General features: G+C 44.6%; 1 protein-coding gene across 1 annotated transcript in view; it reads right to left on the bottom strand.

Annotated features, from left to right (window-relative positions):
* Positions 1 to 3,429: 3,429 nt before the first annotated feature.
* RUNX1 (runt-related transcription factor 1) overlaps positions 3,430 to 23,306 on the bottom strand; it is a gene marked incomplete at its 5' end in the record, with an annotated part of 66,520 nt that continues 46,643 nt past the window's right edge. Inside the window, 2 exons of the mRNA XM_009710557.1 lie at positions 3,430 to 3,923; positions 7,429 to 7,590. Coding sequence (XP_009708859.1) covers positions 3,430 to 3,923; positions 7,429 to 7,590 — 656 coding nt within the window. The remainder of the gene's footprint in view (positions 3,924 to 7,428; positions 7,591 to 23,306) is intronic.

Below are 23,306 nucleotides of genomic sequence, written 5' to 3'. Positions count from 1 at the left end.
AAAATATATACTTATATACTATAATTTGGAGACGTGTGAATGGGGAAAATGTTTTATCCAAATGTTCTCTTTCCACCTGCTAAGTGCTCTTAAGATACAAGAGGAATGACATGAGAGCACTTTTACAGCCTTGAAGATCTTTGCTGTCCTTACTGGGACAGAAGATGGCTACAAAAATAGAGATTTGAGTAAACTGTGGTTTCTCATAAGCACTTGTGTGAATACACTGAAACCCACAGTGATTAAACAGACTAATCGTGAGGGATGATGAACTTAGCTTTTCCTCTGCAAAGAGGGTGCTGCTTTGTGCTGTGCTTGACGTACACAGAGAGGTTAGACTCCAAAGTTCAGTTGCTGGCAATGATCACAAATGAGACACTGGGAAATCCCAGGGGTTTGTTACGTGCCGGTAAAGACACAGGGTAAACGTGGTGACCAGTTCTGCAGTTTCTCACCCTGTTCACACCAGGGAGAGTAAAACTAAACTTCACCTTTAGGACAAGCGTAAAGAAAGTAGTTGTGTAGCCATAAGAGACGTTCAATGTAGGGTCTAATCTCCAGGCTAAGAGATGCCAACTCCCCGTTCTTGTGAGTCCTTGATATTTTAGTTTCAGAAGTGGGTAAATGGGCTAAAAGGGGCAAAGGGCTTTATCAGAAAGCAAGCTGTGACCACAGATGGGCCTGGGAGCATATAAACCACATCAACCTCACTTCTGCCACAGGCCGAAGTCACTCGGCCACAGCAGCCCTGCCTTCTGCGATGAGGCATGGGGGTCCTTTCCTCTCCCTCACCTCTGGGTTCCCGCTCACAGTACTATGCACTTGGGTGGTCCAGTCACAAGGCAGATGTGAGAGCTGTAGTAAATGATGATTTTTAATTGCACAGTGACAGAGAATGTCTAAGACGGATTCTGCAACAGAGCTACTGTTTAGTGATGAAGGACTTTTTTTTTAGGCTACTGAAGAGATGAGATTCCAACTATGTAAATGTCACAACAGGTAGGGTCTCTGTATTTCTGTATTCGGCAGGGTCTCCATACTTCCAAAATATATTTTCAACTGTTCTGATATAGTTTTGATGTTTTCTGCCTTTTTCATTCAGAGCAAAGTCTAGAAAATTAGAGAGACTATCATACGAAATGAAAAGCAGAAGGCCATGCATGTATTTTAACAGAAACATTTTTAACTTTTGATGAGATCTCTTGAAACACTCCCTATTTTCTGCACAAAAATGACCTTATTGACAATGTAAATTCTTCAATTTGTAACTTTTCAATACCAAAGTGCTACTGCATCTGACTTACTTAAACAAAGAAGCAAAATCATATTAAAAAAAAAAACAAAACTTGAAAAACAAATGGTTTTAAATAAGTCCAGCTGTTTTGCTGCCTGCAGCCAAGGATCTTTTTAATTTGAATTCTTTTAATTTTTTTTTAAACATCAAACACTGATCTGAAGTCCTGCTTTCAAATACTCTCTGAGTTGACCTGCAATTGTTTCACTCATTTAAGAGGTACATTAAATAATAATCAGCTAATTTGGAACGCACACGTGTCAACATCAGCAGTTTGTAATTAATGAGTAGTACAACAACTGCATTCAGACCAAACCCTCAAATAAAATAGTGCCATAAACTTTACAGTGACATCTGATATGTTTGTGCTGTAACGCTGGGCAACGATGACGACTCTGCATTAAACATGCTGTTAGTATAAGCCTTGTGTATTTGCTACAGGACAGAATATTGTATGTACCAGTTTTAAATACCCTTCCTCTTCCCTCAGAAGATGGTGACAGAAGAACTCTTAAGGCCCCTTCTTTGCTCGCCTGCTTTCCAGATGAGCTTGACATCCCTGTTCAGTTCGAGTTATTTTGTGATGCATGAACTGATCTATTTTCCAGCACACTGGAACGTGGCTTTTGTACCGCACAGAAATCTTGGCTCTGCTAAGCTGGGAGCAGATCTCACACCGATTCCATCGGAGCCAGGACTTCACCCCTGCCATGCTAACTGCATGTTGGCTTTCACTTCTGAAAGACTAGGAGGCCTCCACCAGCACTGTTAGGAAGCCCAGGCAACCTCAGGAGCAGAATGGGGCCATATGGGGATGTATTTAGTTAGGGAATATTCAGTCTGCCTTATGAAATCTGTAACTCCTGATTACTGACCCTGAGGGTCACTACTGGTGACGAAGGAAAAGTGAGGAAGGAGTGGGGAGAGATGACTCCACTAACTGGGAAGGCACAGAAATTCACAGGGATTTTGGTGCCTAAATCATTTCAGTCAGAGTTGGGCACCTAAATGCCTTTGAGGATCTGAGCCCAGTTAGCTGAGTAAAATGTGAGTGAGACAATTGTAAACAATGTTTCTAGATAATTAGGAGGTCACTTTACCCATCGTTACCCCAGCCTTTTTCAATGTGATAAATTTGACTTTGGCTGCTACCAAAAGAGGCAATTGCTGATCTTTTTTAATATAGGCATATTTAAATAATAATAGTATCAACAAATAAGAAAAGTCTAAATATCAAGCATAAATATCAATGAACTCATCAAAGTAGTACAGTAGTTGAAAATTACCCAAGCCTTTGTATTAAAAAAAAAAGTCCAAGAGAGAAAAGTTAAATTAACTCATTGAAAAAGGGGCTGATTCTTTCAGTTGACAAAGCAAGAAAGAAGCAAGCATGATTATAACACAAAAAAGAGCAAAATCTTTTTTTTTTTGCAATTTATAAGGTGCCAAGAGAAATAAAACAAATTAGATGCAAAGCAGGATGAGCTGCATCCTAAAAAACAAAAAAACAAACCCAAAACAAAACAAAAAAAACCCAGCAATAAAAAATTCCATATTCTTTGGAATATACAACATGGTTTAAAAAAAAAAAAAAAGAAAGAATGAAGTCCAACATATAAAACCTCTCATTCACAGCATTGCTAAAACAGAAGCATTCACAGTTTCCCTCTGGGAATCTTCCTATACTTCCTTACAGTTAATATGTCCATAAGATGCAGTAAACTCACTAAGATTCTTTTTTTTTAGTTTTAAGTCTTAAAAATAGAAGTGAACCGAAACTCTCTTTAGGGCTGTGGAGACCTTCAAGCCCAGGCACGTTAGAAAGCCACAGGCCTGGCAACAGACTAGGTACCTTTCTACCCACCCTCGCTACCTCCGGACCACCAACTCAGGCGTCCTCCTTTCCAGAAGCTCAGCCCCCCTCAAGGGATGCTTTGCTGGAGCGACGTCGCTCGCCAGGGGCTGGCTAACACATGCCACCGCTCCTGGGAGTGCTGACTTCTGGAGGTTTTGCTTCTGAAAATGATGTATGAACATGGCAGGGCCCATAAGCAAGACAGGTGTTTATGGGATACCTACGGGCACCGGGAAATGGAAAGCACATTAGTCCTGACCCATAACTACTTAAAATTTGTTCAGTATGGTCGCCACACCGCTTCCTCTAGCCTCGCTGTGGTTGCCATGTTAGTGGGGGAGTTGCTGTGGCTCCCTTCTGCTTCAACCACATCGCTTTGGTTGGGGAGGTTGGGGTTGAGGAGCGTCGATCCCGTGGAGGCATTGGTGCAGGGGGGATGGATGCGCGGGGGGGACCGGTCTCCCCCCGAGATCATGGAGAACTGATAGGAGCCGGCGGAGGTTCCGTAGTAGAGGTGGTAGGAGGGTGAGCTGGTCTGGAATGGGCTGCCCTGGGCCTGCGACGAGCCGGGGTAGGGAGGTGGGAGGTAAGTGTGGTATCTCGTGGCTGTGGACATGGCAGACATACCGATTCCTATCCCTGAACTGACGGGCGTCGGCGTGTAGGTGAACGCTCCCGGGTAGTGCATCCGAGGGTCGGAGATGGAGGGGAGCGCGGAGAAGGAGCGGTCGATTCCCACCCGGGGGTCACTGAACGCAGTCAACTCAGAAGCACCTGGGTGATGGGGAAGGGAGACAGAGAACTGTTGAGCTGGCAGAACGGAGGTTCACCTGTTCGAGGCAATAACCAACATCCGAACTCTGGTCTATGGTTAACCGAAGTGGTCAAACAGAGCTATCCCTCACCTGCTCTCTAATGCAGTCACTGTAATGCTCATATATCTGGATGTTTTGAATTTCAGTAAAGCAGCAATTAAAGAGGAGTGCCAAGCTCTCGCCCTGTTTTGTATGTGTCTGTGTTCTCTCTTAGAGCCTTTACAGCACATGCAATTATTTACATTTCTAGAGTGTCCTCATCCTCAATGGGTGGGTGGGGAAGAGGGACACAGATCTCAAGCTCCTTGCCCAGCATCACTTGACTCACCAGGGACACTGATGGGACCTAAATATAAATTGTCCAGCTTCTGCATAGTCTCTCTTGCACCCAGTTTTATTTGCCGACTCGAATGGGAAGCTCCGTGGAGCAGATTACAAGAACTTTGAGTACACGAACGTGCACAGGCAGGGTTTACACACACAGGCTCAGCCCAGCTGTCAGCACTTAGGAGCACAGTTCCCCATTGACTCTCAACACTACCAAAGTCAAGATAAATCAGGTTCACTTAAGGTCTTCGTATCTTGGTCCTCATATAATGTCTACACAATTGTTACTAACTTCTGAAAATCTTGGCTCTAATGACTATGTAAAAAAGGACAACAATAGTACTGCCTTGTTAAAGCAGAATGATATATTTGGAGGTTGGCCTTTTTTCTTCCTTTCAAGTGTTCTAGAAGCCTTTCTCGTCCAGCTAAGCAAAATGTTTTATAGGACAGTCAAATTCTGCTCCACTTTGACAGCAGTGGAAGTACGTCCAGTCCCATCGTCTCCTTCCCTGGTGTGCAAGGATTAAACAAGCAGAGCAGATAATGGCCTCTTTAGGAAGGATCTTCATCATGACTCAGATTAATGGAAGGTGTCAGTCCCTAGAGTTGGCAGCTATGCATGATTAAAATAACAACAATAATAATTAAGAAAAAAATCTTTCCAGAAGACAACTTCTTCTGTCAGACAAGGCGTGGAGTCTGCAGAAGAGGAGCCATGCGCTGAAGGAAATACTCATGAGAAGAAGCAGAGAGAAAACAAAGCTCTTGGCTCTGACCGGATTTAAAGCTAGCGCAGACACACTCCAGCGCCAAGTTCTGAAAGCTCGTCAACAACACAGCCAGCACACTTTGATGAATTTCTATAAATTTCTTAGAAAAGCTCTGACGCATTCTGTATGCTCCCTTTTTGAGTTTGCCTTCCATTTTTTTCTGGAAGATTAATGGGAACCCTGAACGTATTTCCTTCCCCTAGACCCCAGCACTTACAGATTTGACATGGCAAGATACACTATGGGATGGAACAGCAGGAGCTTCAGAGTAGCTAAGGTTGAAAGTGGCTTCTGACAACCTGCCAGATTTTAAATGGTACTTGCACACCTCATTCCTGAGAAAGAAATCAAACTTCTTGAAACCACCTGGACACATCACTTATCAGATGAGGGTTTCTTCTGCCCAGTTTGGCACAAAGCAGAAAAATGAGACTTAATGTCAAGGTGTTACAAGTATGTCCTGTATCTTTGCTTTTTCTTTTGAGGCATCATGTCTTTAGATGGTAGGGCTCAAAAAACCTTCAAATTTGCTCTTTGTTCTGCCAAGGAGAAATTTCTTAGACAGCAAGTGTGTGTGACAGTAATGGGATTGGGGAGAAAATATTGTGAAAGATTTTTCTAGAAATACTGAATGACATTTAATATAGAAGTTACATTTCAGAAGCATTATAAAAACCACTTAAGATGTGTAGAGATGAACCCCCAAATACAGAATTCAGACAGGAAAGAAAGAATGCCGGCACGTGAACAAACCTCTTCTAGGTTCCTTCACAAGTCATGGAGAAACTATGCCTGCCCCAAGGCAAATCACTTTGACCACAGGCACAAAAAGCACCAACAAACCCTAGTACTGGTGCTCTACCTCCATGCTCACCATGTGCCACAAAAAACCCACAGCCTGCAGTTACTCCATGGCCGTCTTCTGTTAGACACAGCACTCCTGAAGCCTTTGGTGCCCATACCATGCACAGCACTATAAGGGTGACGACATTTGGGCACTACAGCAATGCAAAAAATATCACATTTCAATACTGAATGCATTCATGCATTTGAGTGCAACCTCAGTCGCCACACTGGTAAAGGTAAAAGGTGACTGACATCTCCATTCACTCTGATTCACATATCCACATCTACAAGCACACATGCATCAGGCACCCCTGTATAGGGTTTGGAAATCAAAATAGCTGGTAAATACTGATTTCAAGCAATTCTGTCAAGAAAAATTACTTTTCTGAGTAAAAAAATGGATGAAATAATTTGTTCTACTTGAAATTTTCTGGTTGCTATGAAGAAGATCTTTTTTCATCCTTCTCTCTTTTCTCTGTTTCTGCATTTTGCCAGTGGAAAGGAGTGCAAAGGGAGGGAGAAAGTAAAAAGGAGACTCTTCATTTTGAAAGAAGAGTGTGTCAGTGAAGAGTGAGAATTTCTATAGACTTTTTTAAAAACAAGCCATTTCCTTTTTTTTTCCTCCTGAAGCGTTTCCTGTATTATCAGCTATCTCTAAGATGTAATTAACACCCAGACCTGACAAATAATTTACTTTTGGTGGGCATCGTTGCTGTGACTCTTTCAAAGCAGGCTCTAGATGACAACAATAGAACAGGCTGGAGCACGTTCAAGTGATTCTCTCTGATCTTAGAAGAAGCCCTGAGTATTCAAATGAGAGCAATATGTGCAGCCAAAGAAGATATTTTTGAAAAAGCTGTATGCAAATTTGAATTATACGGCTCTCATTCATTTTAAGGAAATTCCTGCTATTGAACGCACACATATTGGTTCAATATGTGTCGGTTAGAGTCAGCAGATGGTCAACTGAGTACGGTGGAAACCAGGGGGGTAGCTTTCACTTCCACGCTATATTTTTATGTTGGCTTGTAAAGCTCTGCAGTACAATTTGACAAAGATGTAACAAGACAATCCAGTGGAACACTTAAAATGTCAAACCCCACCGTCCTGCAGTCAATGTGTCCACCCATAACCTGCTGTGCTCTGCTCTGAATTTAGAACGAGGGAAGGAAACAGAACTGAAATATCTGTGGCGTTCATTTCTTGGCAGATATGATAGCTCTTCAGCACTGCAAACTATTTTTATAGTTCCATACATCTTCAAAGTGCTGCTTTCTCCTCCTTTTTCTTCTTTTTTGACAATGATATGTTGAGCGCCAAACCATTTTTCTTTCTTTACTCTCTGCACAAACCCCAGCAAAGCACTGGAGAAGGCTCGCTGCAGAGGACCCACAACAGGCTTCACTACAACTGGCAAAAAGCTGCAGCAGCACCCTAGGACATTGCAACTGGTTTGCATCGAAGTCAGCCTCAAGGCTTTGCTGAGGCCCAGTGTTGGGGAACTAACTTTTGGGTACTTACTTGACAGCCGGCTCGAAAGCTCTGCGGTGAGGGATGTCATGCCGCTAGCTCTGCCGGGTGATATTGGCGTGGCAGGGTGCACGGAGGGGGTGGCAATGGAGCCCAGGTACTGGTAGGACTGGTCGTAGGACCATGGTGGAGATGGCTGTACTTGCCTTGTGTCTGCAATGAAAAAGAGACCTATAGGCTGTTTTGAATGATAAAACTTTGCAATCAAACATGTGAACTAAACCACATGGTGGAAATAGAAACTTAAATGCCAAGGTAATTACATTTCAGTTCCATAATTCCCTTTGTCAAGAGAACTTCAGATGAATTGCTTTCTAAAATATTATTTGTGCATCTGTAAGTTTTGATGGGTTGGTTTTTTCTTGTGAAGCTTTTTGATATTTGACATTGATGTTGGGCAGGGAAAAGTGGTCAGGGAAAAGCAGATTAAACTTTGCAAGGTGAAAGACTATTCATTGCTGAGATGCATTAGTATTTCAGGCTGCATGTTCGCAGTCCTTTTAGCCAAAAAGGCATGTCTTACGTGGCACCAAGGAGACAAAAATACACAACTCTGAGTGTTTCTGTGCAAGCGTGTAAGTAGAGGGAGAAAAACAAGATGAAAATATGTGTGTGTTTGTGAGAGACAGAGATGGAGATTGAAACTAGTGTCCTCCAGAAGGCAGACTCCTAAGTGGATCAATAGGACTGGGGAATTCGACTTCCTCAATCTTTTGAAAATCCCAGGCTTAATGAAATGAACGGGTATTTTGTACATCTATTTTGTATACACTAAAATACAGAAACGCGATTCACAGTGATGGGTACATCTACTAGCAGTGGTTGAACTTCAGAATCAGGAAGCCTTAAACAAACTCTACAGCACTGCTAAGCTGAAAATGCGGACACCCTACGAGTACCAGCTTCTGTAGAAACTGCTGCTTCTTGGAAGCAAAATCTCAACATGCACAGATGCGTAAAACATTTATGGAAAAACACTAATCTGTTATTTTCTAGCCACATGACCACTTTGGCTGACGTTTGAAATCAGAGATGCAAGGCAGGGAGTTTGTCCAAAACAGTTGCACCAATGCAGAAACAATTCTTTTCTGCTTATTTCAACTTTGCATATGAAGCTGGCATTTTTCAGTGTATAGAAAGGTCTAGTTTTTATATAAATCAAAGTGAGAAAGAATCCTCCCCCTCCTTACCTACCCAGAAATTTTTCTTTTACTATCTTTAGTAAAATATTTTCAATTTTCTTCAGCTCTAAGAGCATTCTCCTGCAGCTTCATCTAGCTAATTGCCTCTTTGAAAAAAGCAAATGTTGGATGCACTGCATTCAGATAAAACTGATACCAGCATGGAAGGGAAATTTCCCAAGTCTGAGATGAAGGACTTTGATCTTCCATCAGAAAGCCCATCTGGAAATTATTATTTTGTTGTGCATTATGGAGATGAGTTTTACATTTTGTTTGTTTCATCTGTTTAGAAGGGGAGATTTATACAAAACTCCAAGCTTTTAAAAAATAACTAGTGAAGTCACTTGCAGAATGAACTAATGTCTTATAAAGATTTTTCTGCTGAGTAACATATTCAAATTCAGATATTAATATTTGATTTTTTTTTCAGGCAGGCTTCCTTAAAAATAACTTCAGTTGACTCACGTTGTTTTAAAAGCAACATCCAATTGTATTAAGTGGACTTAGTAGAAACAAACAAAAAGACATAGGCACAAAGCCTGTCTTATTCTGAATTACAACATCATCTCATTGTTAATGTATGGTCAGTGTTTATTAAAGATGACAAGGAGACAGATGAGGGAATTGAGTCTCCAGGGTCAGCATTAGGATGAATACCACAAAGCATCGGCAGAGTAAGCATGGTAATGGTACAACACTGTATGTTTCAATTCTGAAACGGGGTTAATTAAATCATTACTCCCTGATTTCAGCACGCAATCCCATTGATTTCAGTTCAGCGATGCGGCTGAGTACTAGAATCCTGATACGTGTGCTTGGAGGGATCTCAGCCCAGGGATGGAAATTCCCTCGGCTAGTCCTCCTGCCCATGGAGCCCTCGCCGTGCTCGGCCAAGGCTGACGGCAGAGCTGACAGAGCCTCCCCTCTCTCACCTCTCTTTCAAGGGCTCTGTTCAACACCGTCACGGCAGAAGCCATCGAACCCCTTTGGCTGGAAATGTTTTATCACTTGCTTTGGAGTGGTCTGTCCTGAGGTCTTAGCACTGCAGAGAAGGGGGGAAAAGTCTGTCTTCAGAGCAACCTAGGTATCTGGGTATGTCACCCATCCCTGTTTTTCAGGCCAAAAGGAAGGAATGTACCGTCCATTTTCTCCTGTCGCAAATCTGCATTGTGTGGTGGGGCAGCTCTATCTGCCACTTTTCTCCTATTTCTGACATTGCTGGCTCTTCAGGACAAGAGACATGGTTTTGTCCTGTACCTTGCTCAGCACGCATGGGATCCTGGTCCCTAAACCAACCCTCAGTGCAATAAACACAGGAATAACAGTAAGGAGATGCAGGAAAAGCCGCAGCAGCCACCACGGCAGCAAAAAAAGGAAGCAAGACCTTGTCACAGATTTACTCAACACTGACAAGACTAAATTGAAATATGGTTTCTTTCTTGTAGTCCTACTAGAGTTAGCTTTGTGCTGTGTCCGGACTAGAAATCAGATAATGGGCCAAGTACACGTCTAGTAACATCCAGAAAGAGACTACCAAGGTACCTGACCTGCCTCATCCATTTACTGTTATTACTGACCTCTGGGGTACTTGAAACAGTGACAGACAGCCCAAGAGATCCCCACTATTAATCTCCTCCTCCCATTAAGTCTTTCTTAAGTGAAAGTTCAAACTACCAATTAATTTTCCATCTTGGTACCTGTATTCCCAATCCCTGTATTTGCTCTTAAAGATTGGCTTTTTGACATCAGACTGGTTAACAAGTTGCAATCTATTCAGGGATGTTAATATAGTGTTTTATATTATATACAGACATTAAAGCAGGTTGCGCTGACTAACCCCAGGCATCACCTTCACAGTTTTTTAATAACAAGTAGAGAAAAGTATCACTGTAATAGCATTTTTATGGCACCATCTCAGTATCAAAAGGCAGACTCAGCTCCCAGTAAAGGCAAGGTTTGCATTTCCAGCAGCTTCAGTAGGATCTGGATCAAGGGCCTGAAATAGCATTTTATTTTTGCGATATCTGCTTTTCTTCAGCTTTCAGGTTACCCAAAATTAAACTGGAATGGGTTCAAATTTGCCACAGGAGTGGGCTACTCAAGAAGGCAACAAACTCTTCCTGACTCCATCTCTTTTCTGCTTTCGAAATAACAAGGTGCACATCTCAGAAGTAAGGAGCTTGATGTGGGGAACTGAATGTGTGGCTTTGTGCGGCTGAAATTAATTTGGTGAAAATATACTGCAAATAAATGGGAGTTGCTTCCCAACTGAGAGTATCTGTGGGGATATTTGCAGGGAGAGCTACTTCAACAAAGGGAAATAACAGGGCTTTGGGTCCACACGGATTTAAAGCCAAACAAGATTCCAAAATAATTTAAAAGCAGATCAAAATAGCTCAAAACCAAGGAAGTTGCTCCAGTTTGTGATCTGTGCCCAGTCCTCCTGGTATTTCTCCCATTAGCAAGTACTTTCCATTTCTGCTTTTTATGGTGTGAGAAAATGTATTTAAAACATGAAAACAGTTATTAATTGCAATAAAACACTCCAGGGCGAGAATTATGGTGCAATAATTCACACCTTACTGTGTAGTCACGAGCTCTCGGCCTCTAGCCTCATGCCTAACAAGCTATTAAGCAGAAAGTATTGAACCGCCTTTCATGCCTCGTCATGTTTTATTGCCACGAAAAGGTTGCGTTCAGCTTGCTTTAAAAAGTTGTAATTAAGCTGTACAAATGTTGCATAATGTTTAATAGTTTAATGAAACATGCTTTGGTAGAGACTCGGGGGAAAAAAAACCAACCAACCAAAAAAAAAGCCAGTCTCCTCTTTTCGTGGTGTTCCCTCTGGTCCTAGTAGTTAGCATTTTTCCAGCTGGTTTAGTTGTGGAGAATTAAAAGTCTAACCCGAAGAAGGCGGATGGCGGTCGGTGGCTCCCGTCACCAAGAGGTGCCACGGGCAGCAGTGGCAGTAGGTGGCAGTGGAGACCTTGCAGAGGCAGTGGCCAGGCTGCCTTCAAGACCCGCTATGAAATAACCACTTTAATCATGAATTTTCCCAGAGCCCTCATGGCCCTTCATACAACCTTTGTTAACACCTCGTAGTCATTCCCACCTGGAATGCCGTCAGTGCTGTCTAACCGCAGCTCTGCGCTGCGCAGAAGCAGCATCTCTCTTAGGAGCAGCTCTGGGCCCAGCAGGTACCCAAGAGAGCGGATGCACGGGAGAGATGTAGACACCCGGACCCAAAGATTCCCTTCCTCAGCAGAACTGGCACGATTAAGCAGGGCAAACACACACCTGCCGTGCAATGAAGTTCTCGTGTGACACGGGGCATGTTTTGGCTTCCAAAGTTGTCACTGATAGTCAAGGACAGAAAAAGAACTCCCTTCATGCTTAAAGCACAGAACATCCTTTTGTCTGTAAACCCGATCCTGGGAATATAGGATATAGAAATCACTGGGACAGAATAAACATGAAGTCCTGGGATGCTATTTCTATGTCATTCTTTTTCAGAGGGTCACACGCTTTAAAAAGTAAAGCAACACCTCCCTCTCCCTCCAAAAGAAAACACTGTGATGCTGTCACGCACTTGGAAGGTAGAAATCAGCAAGTTTTAGTGGGACTGCGGTGATTCATAGTACCAGGTCAGGATGTTGCTTGAGATGATAGCAAAAATTTCTACCACCTCATCATTTCTATATGGTAAATATAACAACCCATACCAAGCTGTCTAAAAGAAAGATTTTCTATTCTAATCAGAAAATAATTCTTTTTAGCCATATTCCAAGCTTTAAGCTTCGATTCAAATCAGATAACAGGTCCCACTGTGCCTATGAGCCGAAAGGAAAAAAGCTGATGTGGATGCTGGATCCCGCGCACCTCTGAATCTGTTTTATGCCCTCGGAGCGCAGACAGAGAGAGACGGTTCTCTGTTTGTCACCGCAGGTCAGACATCGCTGCCTGCTCCCGGCCAAGAGACGCTGCGTGGCCAAATCTCAGTATGATACAGCGTGTTCCTGGAAGCTGCAGAAAGGAGCAGCAGGATGTGAGTCAGTACGCCGTGGTGCGAGGCGGGATGGCGGCGGAGACGGCAGCGGCCCGGGAGGCAGCAGGTATGCCTTTGACTCAGCCAGGCTGCCAGCCTTTCCACCTTCCCCTTTCTGCCGCGTTGCACTTGCACATGGACCGCCTGTGCGTCTTTTCCCTTGCCCCTCCACCTCGGAAGTGACACCTGCCTGCTTGAAAATATAATTACCTGGACAAATTACTTTCTACGGGTGATTTTTCCCAAGCCAGGGTCAGGAGAGACAAAGAAGTCAGCCCTGAGTACCGAGCAGCTAATTGACCACTATCTATGTCAGTGAACCCCCTCCCAACCTCGGTGTAGCGAGACGAAGATGAATTGCGAAATAGCCGCTGCTGTTGCCAGACTTTTTTTTTTCTCAAGTTGCAAAAATTTCTGTCAGTCACACGCAACAAACCCTGAAAGTCTCACAGCATCGAGCTTTGCAATTCCTCCACTGTCCTGGCAAGCACTTTAAAGGCAGCAACTGGCAGAAGATGTGGGGTGAATGAAAGCTGGGATTAGTTTACTGGTGTCAAACTTGGAGGCAGACAAGGAGAGAGTCGGATCCCTAACTGCTTTGAAAGGCTTTTCTGAGTCTGGGATTTGTCCATCCCTGTCCCCCCCACCCAGGTCTGAGTTGCTAATCTTTCCAAGGGGAAACAGTTTCTACAGTGCGGCTTTCCCTTCCTTTGAGGGTAAGGCAGGAATGGTCTTGATCAGACTTGTTCATTCAGAGAGGTGTCTTGCTTAATAGAGGAAACGGACTATGAGCACAGAAATACTCGGTGTAGTTTTGTGCTCAGGAGAAAGATGCCGCCTGCCTAAAAACTTCCATTCCGTCTTTCCTCCTTCCCCCCCTTTGCTAACATCTCTTACGTGCCTGTCTCTGCCCCTTCTTCCCGCTCGCTTTCTCGCATTACCTCCTAGCCCCAGAAGCTCTGGGTGAAGGTGTGAGAAGCACAAGGGACCACGATATGGTCCTGCATGAGTCTGACCTGGTCTCTCTCTGAAGCAAGGCATCCAATATGACTCAGTCTCTCTCCCTCACTTGGGACCCAGCAAATCCTCAGCCTAACGCAGCACCGTGAAAAGGTGTGTCATCTCCCAGCAGCTGAAAGAATTAGTCAGTAGCTTAAATAAGGGGGACTTTCCAAAGGACAAGTTCATCACTGGCAGTGGCAGCAGTCGCACAAGGCTGGTATTCTCATACCTCTCAGCGCTGGAATATGAGGAGCTGGAAAATTACAGAGCAAACTGTAAAATTCCACCAGCAGCTACTTCACCCCGCGGGGTGGTTTCCCTCCATGTGCCAGGCTGTGGAAATGGCTGTCACACCACGGAGCCACCTCCCCGTGCAACAGCCAGGAGACCGGCAGGTTTCACAGAGGTGGGTGCAAGCTCTGATTTGCCCCCAGGGAAAGTTTTTCAAAGCCTTTTAATTTCCACTGGAAATTTAGAGGAGAGGAGTATTAACTCCTCTTCGTGGCCTTGAAAAGCCCCTTTTAGATTGCCAGCAGGTGACAGGACTTATTCTGGTTGAGAACGACAGCGACAGATCTGTTGTGTGTCTGAAATTTTAAGTTGGGAAGGGTGGTGGAAGAGCCACCCAAATCCCCAGCTATTCTCTGGAAGCGAGATCTTTGGCAGCAACCTCCTGCCTCAATGTTTGCTTCCCTTTTATTTCAATATTACTGTGGTTTTGTGGAGCATTGCAAAGGCTAGAGAAGTTCTAGAGGCATTTGAGCCTCTAAAAAACCTCCTGTGGGATAGGAGAATAAGGGATTTTCTCCACACTGGGGCATTGCACTCTTAAGAATAAAGAAGAAAAATCTCAGCCACAAGTAGAAACCTTTCAAAAAAAACAGTTGCTGAGGCTGTTTGTTCTAGCTGCGGTGTTTAGAGTAGATGCAGAACTTCCCAAAGCATGCTAGGTGCTGCATGGACATACAGGAGGGTACCAGCCCCTGGGAAGGATTGAGCGTATAGTAAAGAAGACCACGGAAAACCACAGAGCAAGGGTGGTGTGATTAGGTGCTGGGGTGCAGAGGACTATTTCTACTGTTCATTCCATACTTTGCATTCCGTTTCTGTGCATCATCTACCCCCAACTCATCTTCTATGTTAGCTCGTTTCTTTTCAGCGCTAGGCTAGAAAAGGTCTCGAGGATGAAAATGATGCAAATCTGCCAGCGCCTTTGAGGATATCAGTCCTCCAGTGCTGAATGTAGTGAAAGACTGGAAGTCTTATATGAAGATTTTTTGCTAGCTTTTCTTTAGAAAGAGATGGCAGGGAAGGAAGAAAACCAAACAAGTGCACTCTAATTGTTTGTTTGAATTACCTTCACTCTCTTCACATCCATGTCAAGAAAGTCAGCTCTCCAATGATAGTAAGATACCTGGAGATGATACCAAAAGCAGCGGGAGAAAACACCTGTTATAGCTGTGCATATTTTGGGGATAGAAGGAGGAGAAAGGTGTATTCCTTCAAGTTTAAAGCTGCACGAATGAGCTGCCTAGAGTAGCAGAACCGTATATGCACAATGCACCGTAAAGAAACAAGTAGCATTTTAGGAATGGCAACTGGCTGTGGGGTGGGGGTCCCCTAAAAACACCCTCTCAGATCTCATTGCTAACTTGGTGCCAGAATCAGGAAGTGCAGACAACTCCAAACACCGAACTGTGAAAACTCTGATTTCACAATCAATGTATGTGCTGCCCTAGCAGGTTAGTACATAAGCTGCTCAGATGAAATATAAACCATCTCTCCTCCTGAGTAAGCACACTCCTTCTGGGTTGGCGTCACTGCTGCTTTGAACAACATGATGGCATTATGGGCAAATTGCAAAGTCTCTGAGTGCCAGTGACACGCAGAAGTTGGAAAGCTGAGTTTTGTAAATTAAGGATGCATTGTTCTTTGTCTTCCGAGGTATGAGTCACCCTGGAGAGCTGCAGTTATTTATTCAAGAGGGAGACTCCATTCCACCACTCGTCCTCCTCTTCCCTCCCTCTCTGCATCAACAAGGAATGAAGTAAAAGAATTCAACCTTGACCTTCCACTCTTTTGGCTCTGCTGGAAGAGACATGCCGCCAGTCTCGATGCCGCTGCAGTGTTCTCCCCTATCTCGAAGCGTACTGCTAAAGCACAAACTGAGACAGTGAGGAAACCACGGACAGATACCACGTGGATGTCGGCGGCGAGCAGACTTCACCCTTCGTCCCGTTGCGCCTGGCCTGGGAGGTGGCACGATGCAGAGAGCCCTGTGCCTTGGGCAGAAGGATGCCAGTACCGGCACGTACACATGTGTACATGTGCACACACACGTGTACACGCAAATAATCTCATCTACTTGCTGCACGGCACTGCGGTTTCCTGTAGCTTCAGAGGTGCTGGGGGGAAAGTGGGTTGTGTGCTGCTGCGGGGAGGGTGTATGACCTGTGGTGACCAGCACAGGGACAAGGTGGTGGGACCTACTGGGGGAGTTACTGCTCCCTTACCCAGCTCGGTAAATCCACACCTAGAAATCACATCTCTTTGAGTCTGGAAGGGAATTGCATGGGGACTGTGGCAGCTTCCCCTGACCTGCTGCCACAGTCCGTATGACAAACGCTGCCGGACAGCAGAGCACCTCTGTCCCTGTCCCACTTGTCCCCTCCCCAGCTTCTCCCTTCTGCTGCTCTAGGTCTCAGCTACTGATCTCTTCTTTGCCTTTCCCCGAACCACTCTACATATGTGAACTCCTCCCAGCTAATTAATTCCTTGATCCTCACGCTGCCCCCTGAGAAAGGGTATTATTGCAATTCTCACTTGAGCAGACGGAGGACTGATGCATGCAGAAAGCAAGGCTCCAGTTCAGCAGAGCACTCAGGGCACAGAGCTGAGTCAGAGCACATATGAATTACCTGATGTCACCCTGGCAGGGAAAGTTCACCTGTAAAAACAGCTTGGGGGAGATGTGTCTACTTTGCACTAGTTAGCTCATGTCCTGAAAGCAGTCCACCTGAAGCACAGGGCTCAGGTGGGGTACAATGTTCATTGAGAAGCAGGTCAATTAACCCATCTCACTACCCTGCTGCTGGGGAGAGCAGCTGCTGTCAGCTTGCCTTGGGCAGGTATATCATGCCCTGGAAACACAGACGCAGAAGTAGGTTGTTAATTGTGTACAAAGTGTAATGCTGTCTCCTGGTGTCCTGGCTCTTGGGGAGGGTTCATCCCACCTGACAGATGTACAATGTAGGTGTCTACCTCTGAGCTACTTGTCTAGACTCTAGACTTTATTGCCAACAGGGTAAACCAGACACTTGTGCCGTGCAAGTCATTTCATCCTAAGGGAGACATCTAAGCCAAGCCAGGCAGGTGAATCACACCCGATGAACAGCTGTTTCTCTCCCTGATTGCAAAGATATCAGATGACTGTGTCGGACAGAGACACACAAACCACGGATGGCTAAAGTTAGGTGAAATGAATCCCAGCCTAGTTACACCTCCAAAGTTTCTCTTTCATGGGGTGGAGCAAGACCAAAGGAAGTGGAGAGATACCTCCTGGGCCAGGACCTGGAAGTCCCATCGAGTCACTATTTGCAGACATAGGATTACCTGCATCTTCCTCTCGAGGGTGATACCCTCCATGCCTGTGGGCTGGACCTGACCTTGCTGGTCCTGGGAGGGGATTGCTGATACCCTCCCTGGTGCCCAGCCCCAGAGCCATTGCCTGTGTGGGACTCAGCCTCAGGGTGTTCAAGAAGGCAGTCATGAATTCGTGTCGCAGTGAAACATTTCCCAGCTTTGTGTCTACATTTCAAGACAATTAAATATGAGGCTGAAAGTTCCTTGGATGGATTATTCCCACTGGAAAACCAATGCCACAAAAAAAAGAGCAGAGTTGAGTGAGGAAGTCTCTGCAGTCCACTGGGAGACACGGTGATAAAGGGATGACTACAACGTGGCCTCAGGTATCTTACAGGTTGTTCCTGATGATGTGGACTAATTACTCCATATTAAAGTTCTTTAGCCTACAGATAAACAAAAAGTCCTCATCAATCTCCTCTTTTACGCTTTCAGTGCTCCCTCCTCTTTTTCAACATGAAAGTAGTGGAACAAAAAACTTACTCTCTGGAGCTTACAGCCATTTTATCCACCACAAAACACTGACCTTGATGTGAACTAATTAGGATTGCAATAGATTATTAATACAAGCCAGTAAGGTGGAGTTTTGTCAGTATAAAAGAGGCCTTTGAAGATAACAGCCATTTACACTTTCATGATCTCATCCCAAGTGCTCAGAAGAAAGCCTATAAACTAATAAAGTAGAATTCATCCAGGGGCACTCCGCACACACAGTGGAGTATCACCCTCCAAACCCTTATTCAGGATGGCAAACGAAATCTGCTTAGATTCTTTTAAATTCCAACACAAATCAGGATTAAAACAACTTTTGGTAATAAGCAGATCTCTGATGATCTAAAGACACACTAGTTCATTTTATTGACTTAGAGAAAGTAAGTGACATATCAAATGCAACCTTCATACTTTAACAACTGAGGTCACCTTGAGAAAAATGATACTGAGCCCAGTGGTATGAAACCTCTCTCCAGAGTGCAGCTTTGATTTACAAGGTGAAGTAAGGTCTTCTTCATGTGAACATACATTTGTAAAGTCAGTTTGGCTTAGAACGATGCACAGATTTTTTTAAAAAGGAGGTAACTAAGAAACTGTTGCTCATTATAGTACTAAACCAAAATGGACTTGTTGAAAACTCTATTAAATGATCTGCTCCTCTGAACTGTCAAGCCGGTTTTGAGGAGATCTGCAAAACCAAAATGGAAAATGAGTCAAGCCCAGAAGTATGTGCTGAAAGCCCGAACTCACTGGGTTGTCAGGGGCATTCAGTCCAGAAATACATTTAAAATACCATTTAAGAAATGCTTTGCTTCCTTTACAAAATCTCTTGGCACTTGCTGTGTAGCCGAGGAATGCAGCATCCTGCCGTGCTGTGGCCATCACCGATTCCACCCGACCCATAGCCCCAGCGGGTGGCAGCAGGACATCCCCCCTGACTCCCCCCTGAATCAATGAGGCTGGAGAAGTACTGCCAGAGGAGAAAGGACTGAAAGGAAGGTAAAGACTCATCTCCTTGTTCAACCGTTCGCCACACTTGCGGGAGCAGGAGTGCTCAAGACATGCACTACGTCCAGCTCAGCTTGTATGTTTGCTCTGCTGGCCATATTTAAATGTTATCCTGATTGATTTCAGACAAACCAGATCCAAATCTGGAGGGCAAAAGATGCAGGCAGCATGAGCTGTGAAGTTAAAAGTGCTTCTCTCTATATTGCGACTGAAGATGCCAAGCGGAATCTCAGCGAATCAATACACACAGAAGCTGTTGCAGGGCTGAAGCCCCTTGGTTGTTCTTCCAAAGCAAGATGCCAAAAATGAGATCCACTGAATAAGCAGGCACAGGGCTTTGAACATGCAGGTCTCAGCCAGCAACGTCCTGGACACACACTCTCCATCAGGGCGGTCGGGGAGGGGTCTGCCCCGAATTGGGGGGACATGCCTGTGCCACCCATCAGGGCACCGATGCCTGGAAGAGGGGGACCTGGGACAACCAGGCTGCTTGGAAACATGCACTGCTGCCCCAAATTTTGTGTACCTACGTTCTGATCAGAATTTCTGGTTCATCTGCAGGTAGGTGCTACCAGAATGGGTGGAGTAAGAAATAACAGCGTTGACGGAAAATTGTAATCCAATATAGAAAAGAAGTGTCAACACATGTCAAATGTTGCAAAATGTCCCAGTGTGGAAGAAATAAAGTAATTCCCAGTATTAACCAACAAACAGCTGTTGTGTTGCCAGACTGAGGAAGATTTCTTTTTGGAATGGGAAATGGCTGATGTTTTATACAAATAACAGGTTTTTTTCACTTTCTGTATTAAACATCTTCAAAATTAGCCTTTAATGCACTAAACACTTCTGAACAGCTTGAAAAGTCTAGCTTGCTATAACCTCTTTTCAAATTACACCCTGTGACTAGCCTGCCTGCTCAGAAATCGCATGTAAAATTATTGTTCTCTGTTAGCAGCTATGAACCTATGAAACACTAACACATCAAAATTTTTTAGAAACTTCGCTAAACGCAGTTAAACTCCACTGAATGTGCTGAACTGAGCAGTTTTAGACAGCTGTGGCATGGAGAGTAAGATCACAAGTCATCATTATAAGCAAAAGGAACGTCTTCGCATTGAAGGAACTATCTCAAAACTAAACATAATAGTGATATGTAAGCAAATATTAAATAATTATTTAAGTAAGACTAAGACCAAACAAGGCATTTACATTTACTGTAAAAGTCCAATGTGATGGCAAGAAACAAGGTTATTGTAGGTTATAAATTGTTGGCTTGGTCAGGGAAAAAAACCCTTCAGAAATTGCCTTAATTGAAATATATTTTATGTCTACATTTTCACAATTTTGAAAACTGGCAACATTTTGCAACAATTAATTTGAATTCAACCAGAAATTATGTATTTGCTGTTGTTGTTTTGCAGTTGTTGGTATTTTGGGGCTGCCAGAGAAAGAAAACAAAAGCCCCCTTCATTTATTCGTGCAGCTCTTTGATTTGTTTAAATTAGTATGCTGTATTACTAATTTTTTCCCCAATGTGATCTTAAAATGATCACTTAGCTGCACTCACATTAGTCTCTCCTGCCAGGGAATTAAATATGAAATGCTTTGTTACCCCGTCCTCCAGCAGCTCTTCCCCCATCCTCACATGCTCATTTAGCCAGTCTGAACTTACAGATAAGCTGATGATGAGACACTAGAAGGCAAAACCAGACAATTACCCAGGCAAATGTTTGAAGGATTTGGGCCCTGAGGCAAAAATGCTGTTTACTGAAGACTGAAAGCACCGTTTCTACTTGGTACAAGCCGGTGTGTCTGAACTCAGCAGTTCTGGATAGTGGCCACCAGTGGACTCAGAGCAAGGTTTATAGGTGCAAGATAACATCACGCTCCTGTCTGCATTTCATCACTGCAGGGCCTTTTTCTGTATTCTTAAACAAAGGCATGCAAGTACCAACAGAAGTATACTTTACCATCTGTCTTTATATTCACTCATTACTTAGTTAATCATTTATTTTTATGCTGAAGACCACCCCGACAAGGCGCAAGGGCAGAGCCTCAGCTGGCTTAGTTAGTAAAGCAAGGCCAACTTACGTTGGCCGAAGAGCTGTCTTTTGGTCTAATTCTGCACCTTTCAAAACTCACTGGGTACAAGCAGGTTGCAGTGCCTCACACTTTTCTTTTTTCCTTCCTACTTTCCTCCACGGAAGATGTTTTGGGGCAAAGAATGGAGATTGCAGTAAGAGTCAAGATGAAGAGGAATGAGAACACAACGCTGCGTTGTATTTCACGCCGCCCCTCCCACCCAACCCTCCATCTACCCACTCCCATCTGCACAGCCTCAGAGACGCAACCAGTGATGGCGCTGGCAAAAATGGAGGAGAATGGGCCAGAAAGTGAAGAAAAAGGACATGAGAAAGCCACTGAACTACACAACCAGTCTTTCCCCTGGACACTAACAGCATCGCAGCAGTTCTGCCGACTCAGGAGGCTCCGTTAGCCTGTGCTGATGATAAATGACAAACGGATATGGGAGGAGAGCCTGGAAGGCCACTCTGCATTTTCAGGCTGTTTCAGCAATAGGGAGTGAACTCCCGCTCCAAGGTAACGCTCAGCCACATGCCTCCTGTCTGAGTAGGTGAAAAACTGCTGTTAACAGAGTAAATGGAAAAAAAACCCTCATGGGACAGATCTGCAGCCCCTGCCTCCCTCTGCCACCCGCTCTCAGCAGGCAGAAGGTTTTTTTTAGAAAGGGTAGGAAAAGGCTCTAAAACGTTACAGTTTCCAGAGGATGCACATCTAAGACAGCTGTGCAACAGAACTGGAGGAGGAAGAGTGGATGAAGGGAGACCATGAGGGCAAAGATGGATGACCAACACAAAGATCAGACTCCTGCCTTCAGCTCGGAGTGAGCGGTGTCTGGAGCCGGGTTGATCCTTTGCCCAGGCTGGCATCTGAGCCCAGCACCTTTCACGACCTCTGAGATCTCAAGAAATGGCCCCAAAATGCTAGGTAAATGGCACAGGTGCTAGGTACGCTGATAAGAAGCTATTAATAGTGCTAACCAGCTGGAGGTAAACTTTCCAGTAGGAGTGCAACAAACTGGGTGCCTATCGCCCATGCTTAATCCACCAGGGTGATCCTACAGGGTAAGTCCCTGGAGACCAAGCCTTAGTCACATGTAACTGCCAGGGTTAAGCTATACTTTCCATAAGCACTCCACTGGCTTTGTTTTGTAAATATATTTTCCCATAAGGAAAAGAGGGGCATGCTGCATCCAAGCATGCAGAACGTGTCTTGTGAGGAGACAGCATTTCCTCAGTTCTCCCTTCATTTTTTTTTCCTTCTTCTTCAAATGTGAAAAATAAGTTGTATGACAGCCTTTGGTGGAGATGTGTGTAACAAGGCCTTCATTGTCTCAGACAGGTGTGAGATTGGAATTGATTCAGCGCCAACAACCCCAGTATCAGAGCCAGCTCTGTGAGCTGAAAACATACACCAACCATCCAGTAATACCACTGCAGCCAGCCAGAGACTCAACAATTTAAGGCTTAACACACACACAACATAAATCAGATGAGGATGTACCAGCCAACCGTCAGCTTCTTGGGCAGATGCCTGCAGACCGTCTGTGCAGATCAGACCTTGCCTGTTTCGGTTATTGGAAACATTTTATTTTTCTTTTTTTTTTTTTCATATAAAGATGAGAGGCTGGGTGGAGCAGCTAGCTCAGACACATTTACATTTGCCCTATCTTGCCCCAACCGCCCTCCTTTGCTTGCTGTTTGGAGGCAGTCCTTCTTGTAAAGTCACTTTATTCCAAGTGCAGGAGGGAAGGAATTACATCTTGGGGAAATGTTTAATGTACAAATACAAAAATCACATGGACGCGCACTCAATGTGCACCACCCTCATGAAACAAAACCGTTCCCTTCCACGGGAGTTTAGGAGGCTCTGAACATGCTCAAACAAGCACAAGTATTAGCACAGCTGGTTTTGTTTCTTTCTTTCTTTCTTTTTTTTTTTTTTCCATGGATATATTTCCTTCACTTTTCCAGGAAAACCTGTTTTCACACTCTCTCCTTTTGCTTTTACTTCTCTCACCTGCTTCAACCCAGTCCCTGCTCTACGTCTGGCTGTGTTAGTCACCCCGGGGAGGGCAAGAGAGGGCAGCGCTGGTGGCCTCCTGCTCTTTCCCCAGGCTCCGGCACATGCATGGAGAGATCCCACATGGCACTCCGCCATCTCGGGATCGGTCACCCGTGGGTGACCCACAGATGCGGTGGTGACAGCCATGCCCTCCGCCATGCCCGAGGCACTCGGCGAACCCCACTCTGCCTGGTTTCTCCCTATGGTCTCCCTCAGTTTTAGCTGCCTTTGAGCTGCAAGCCCTTCTCCCTTCTCCAGTTCCTCCATCCTCGGGGAGCACATGGGGTTCGTGCACTTCATAACACAGATGGGCAATGCTCGCAGTCCCTTACTGAGCAAAAGGGGGACTGGTG

Source organism: Cariama cristata, unplaced genomic scaffold (genome assembly GCF_000690535.1).
Source record: "Cariama cristata isolate BGI_N322 unplaced genomic scaffold, ASM69053v1 scaffold37381, whole genome shotgun sequence".
Lineage (NCBI taxonomy): Eukaryota > Metazoa > Chordata > Aves > Cariamiformes > Cariamidae > Cariama > Cariama cristata.
Note: the sequence above shows the minus strand (reverse complement) of the source record. Positions and strands in the feature narration are given on the sequence as shown.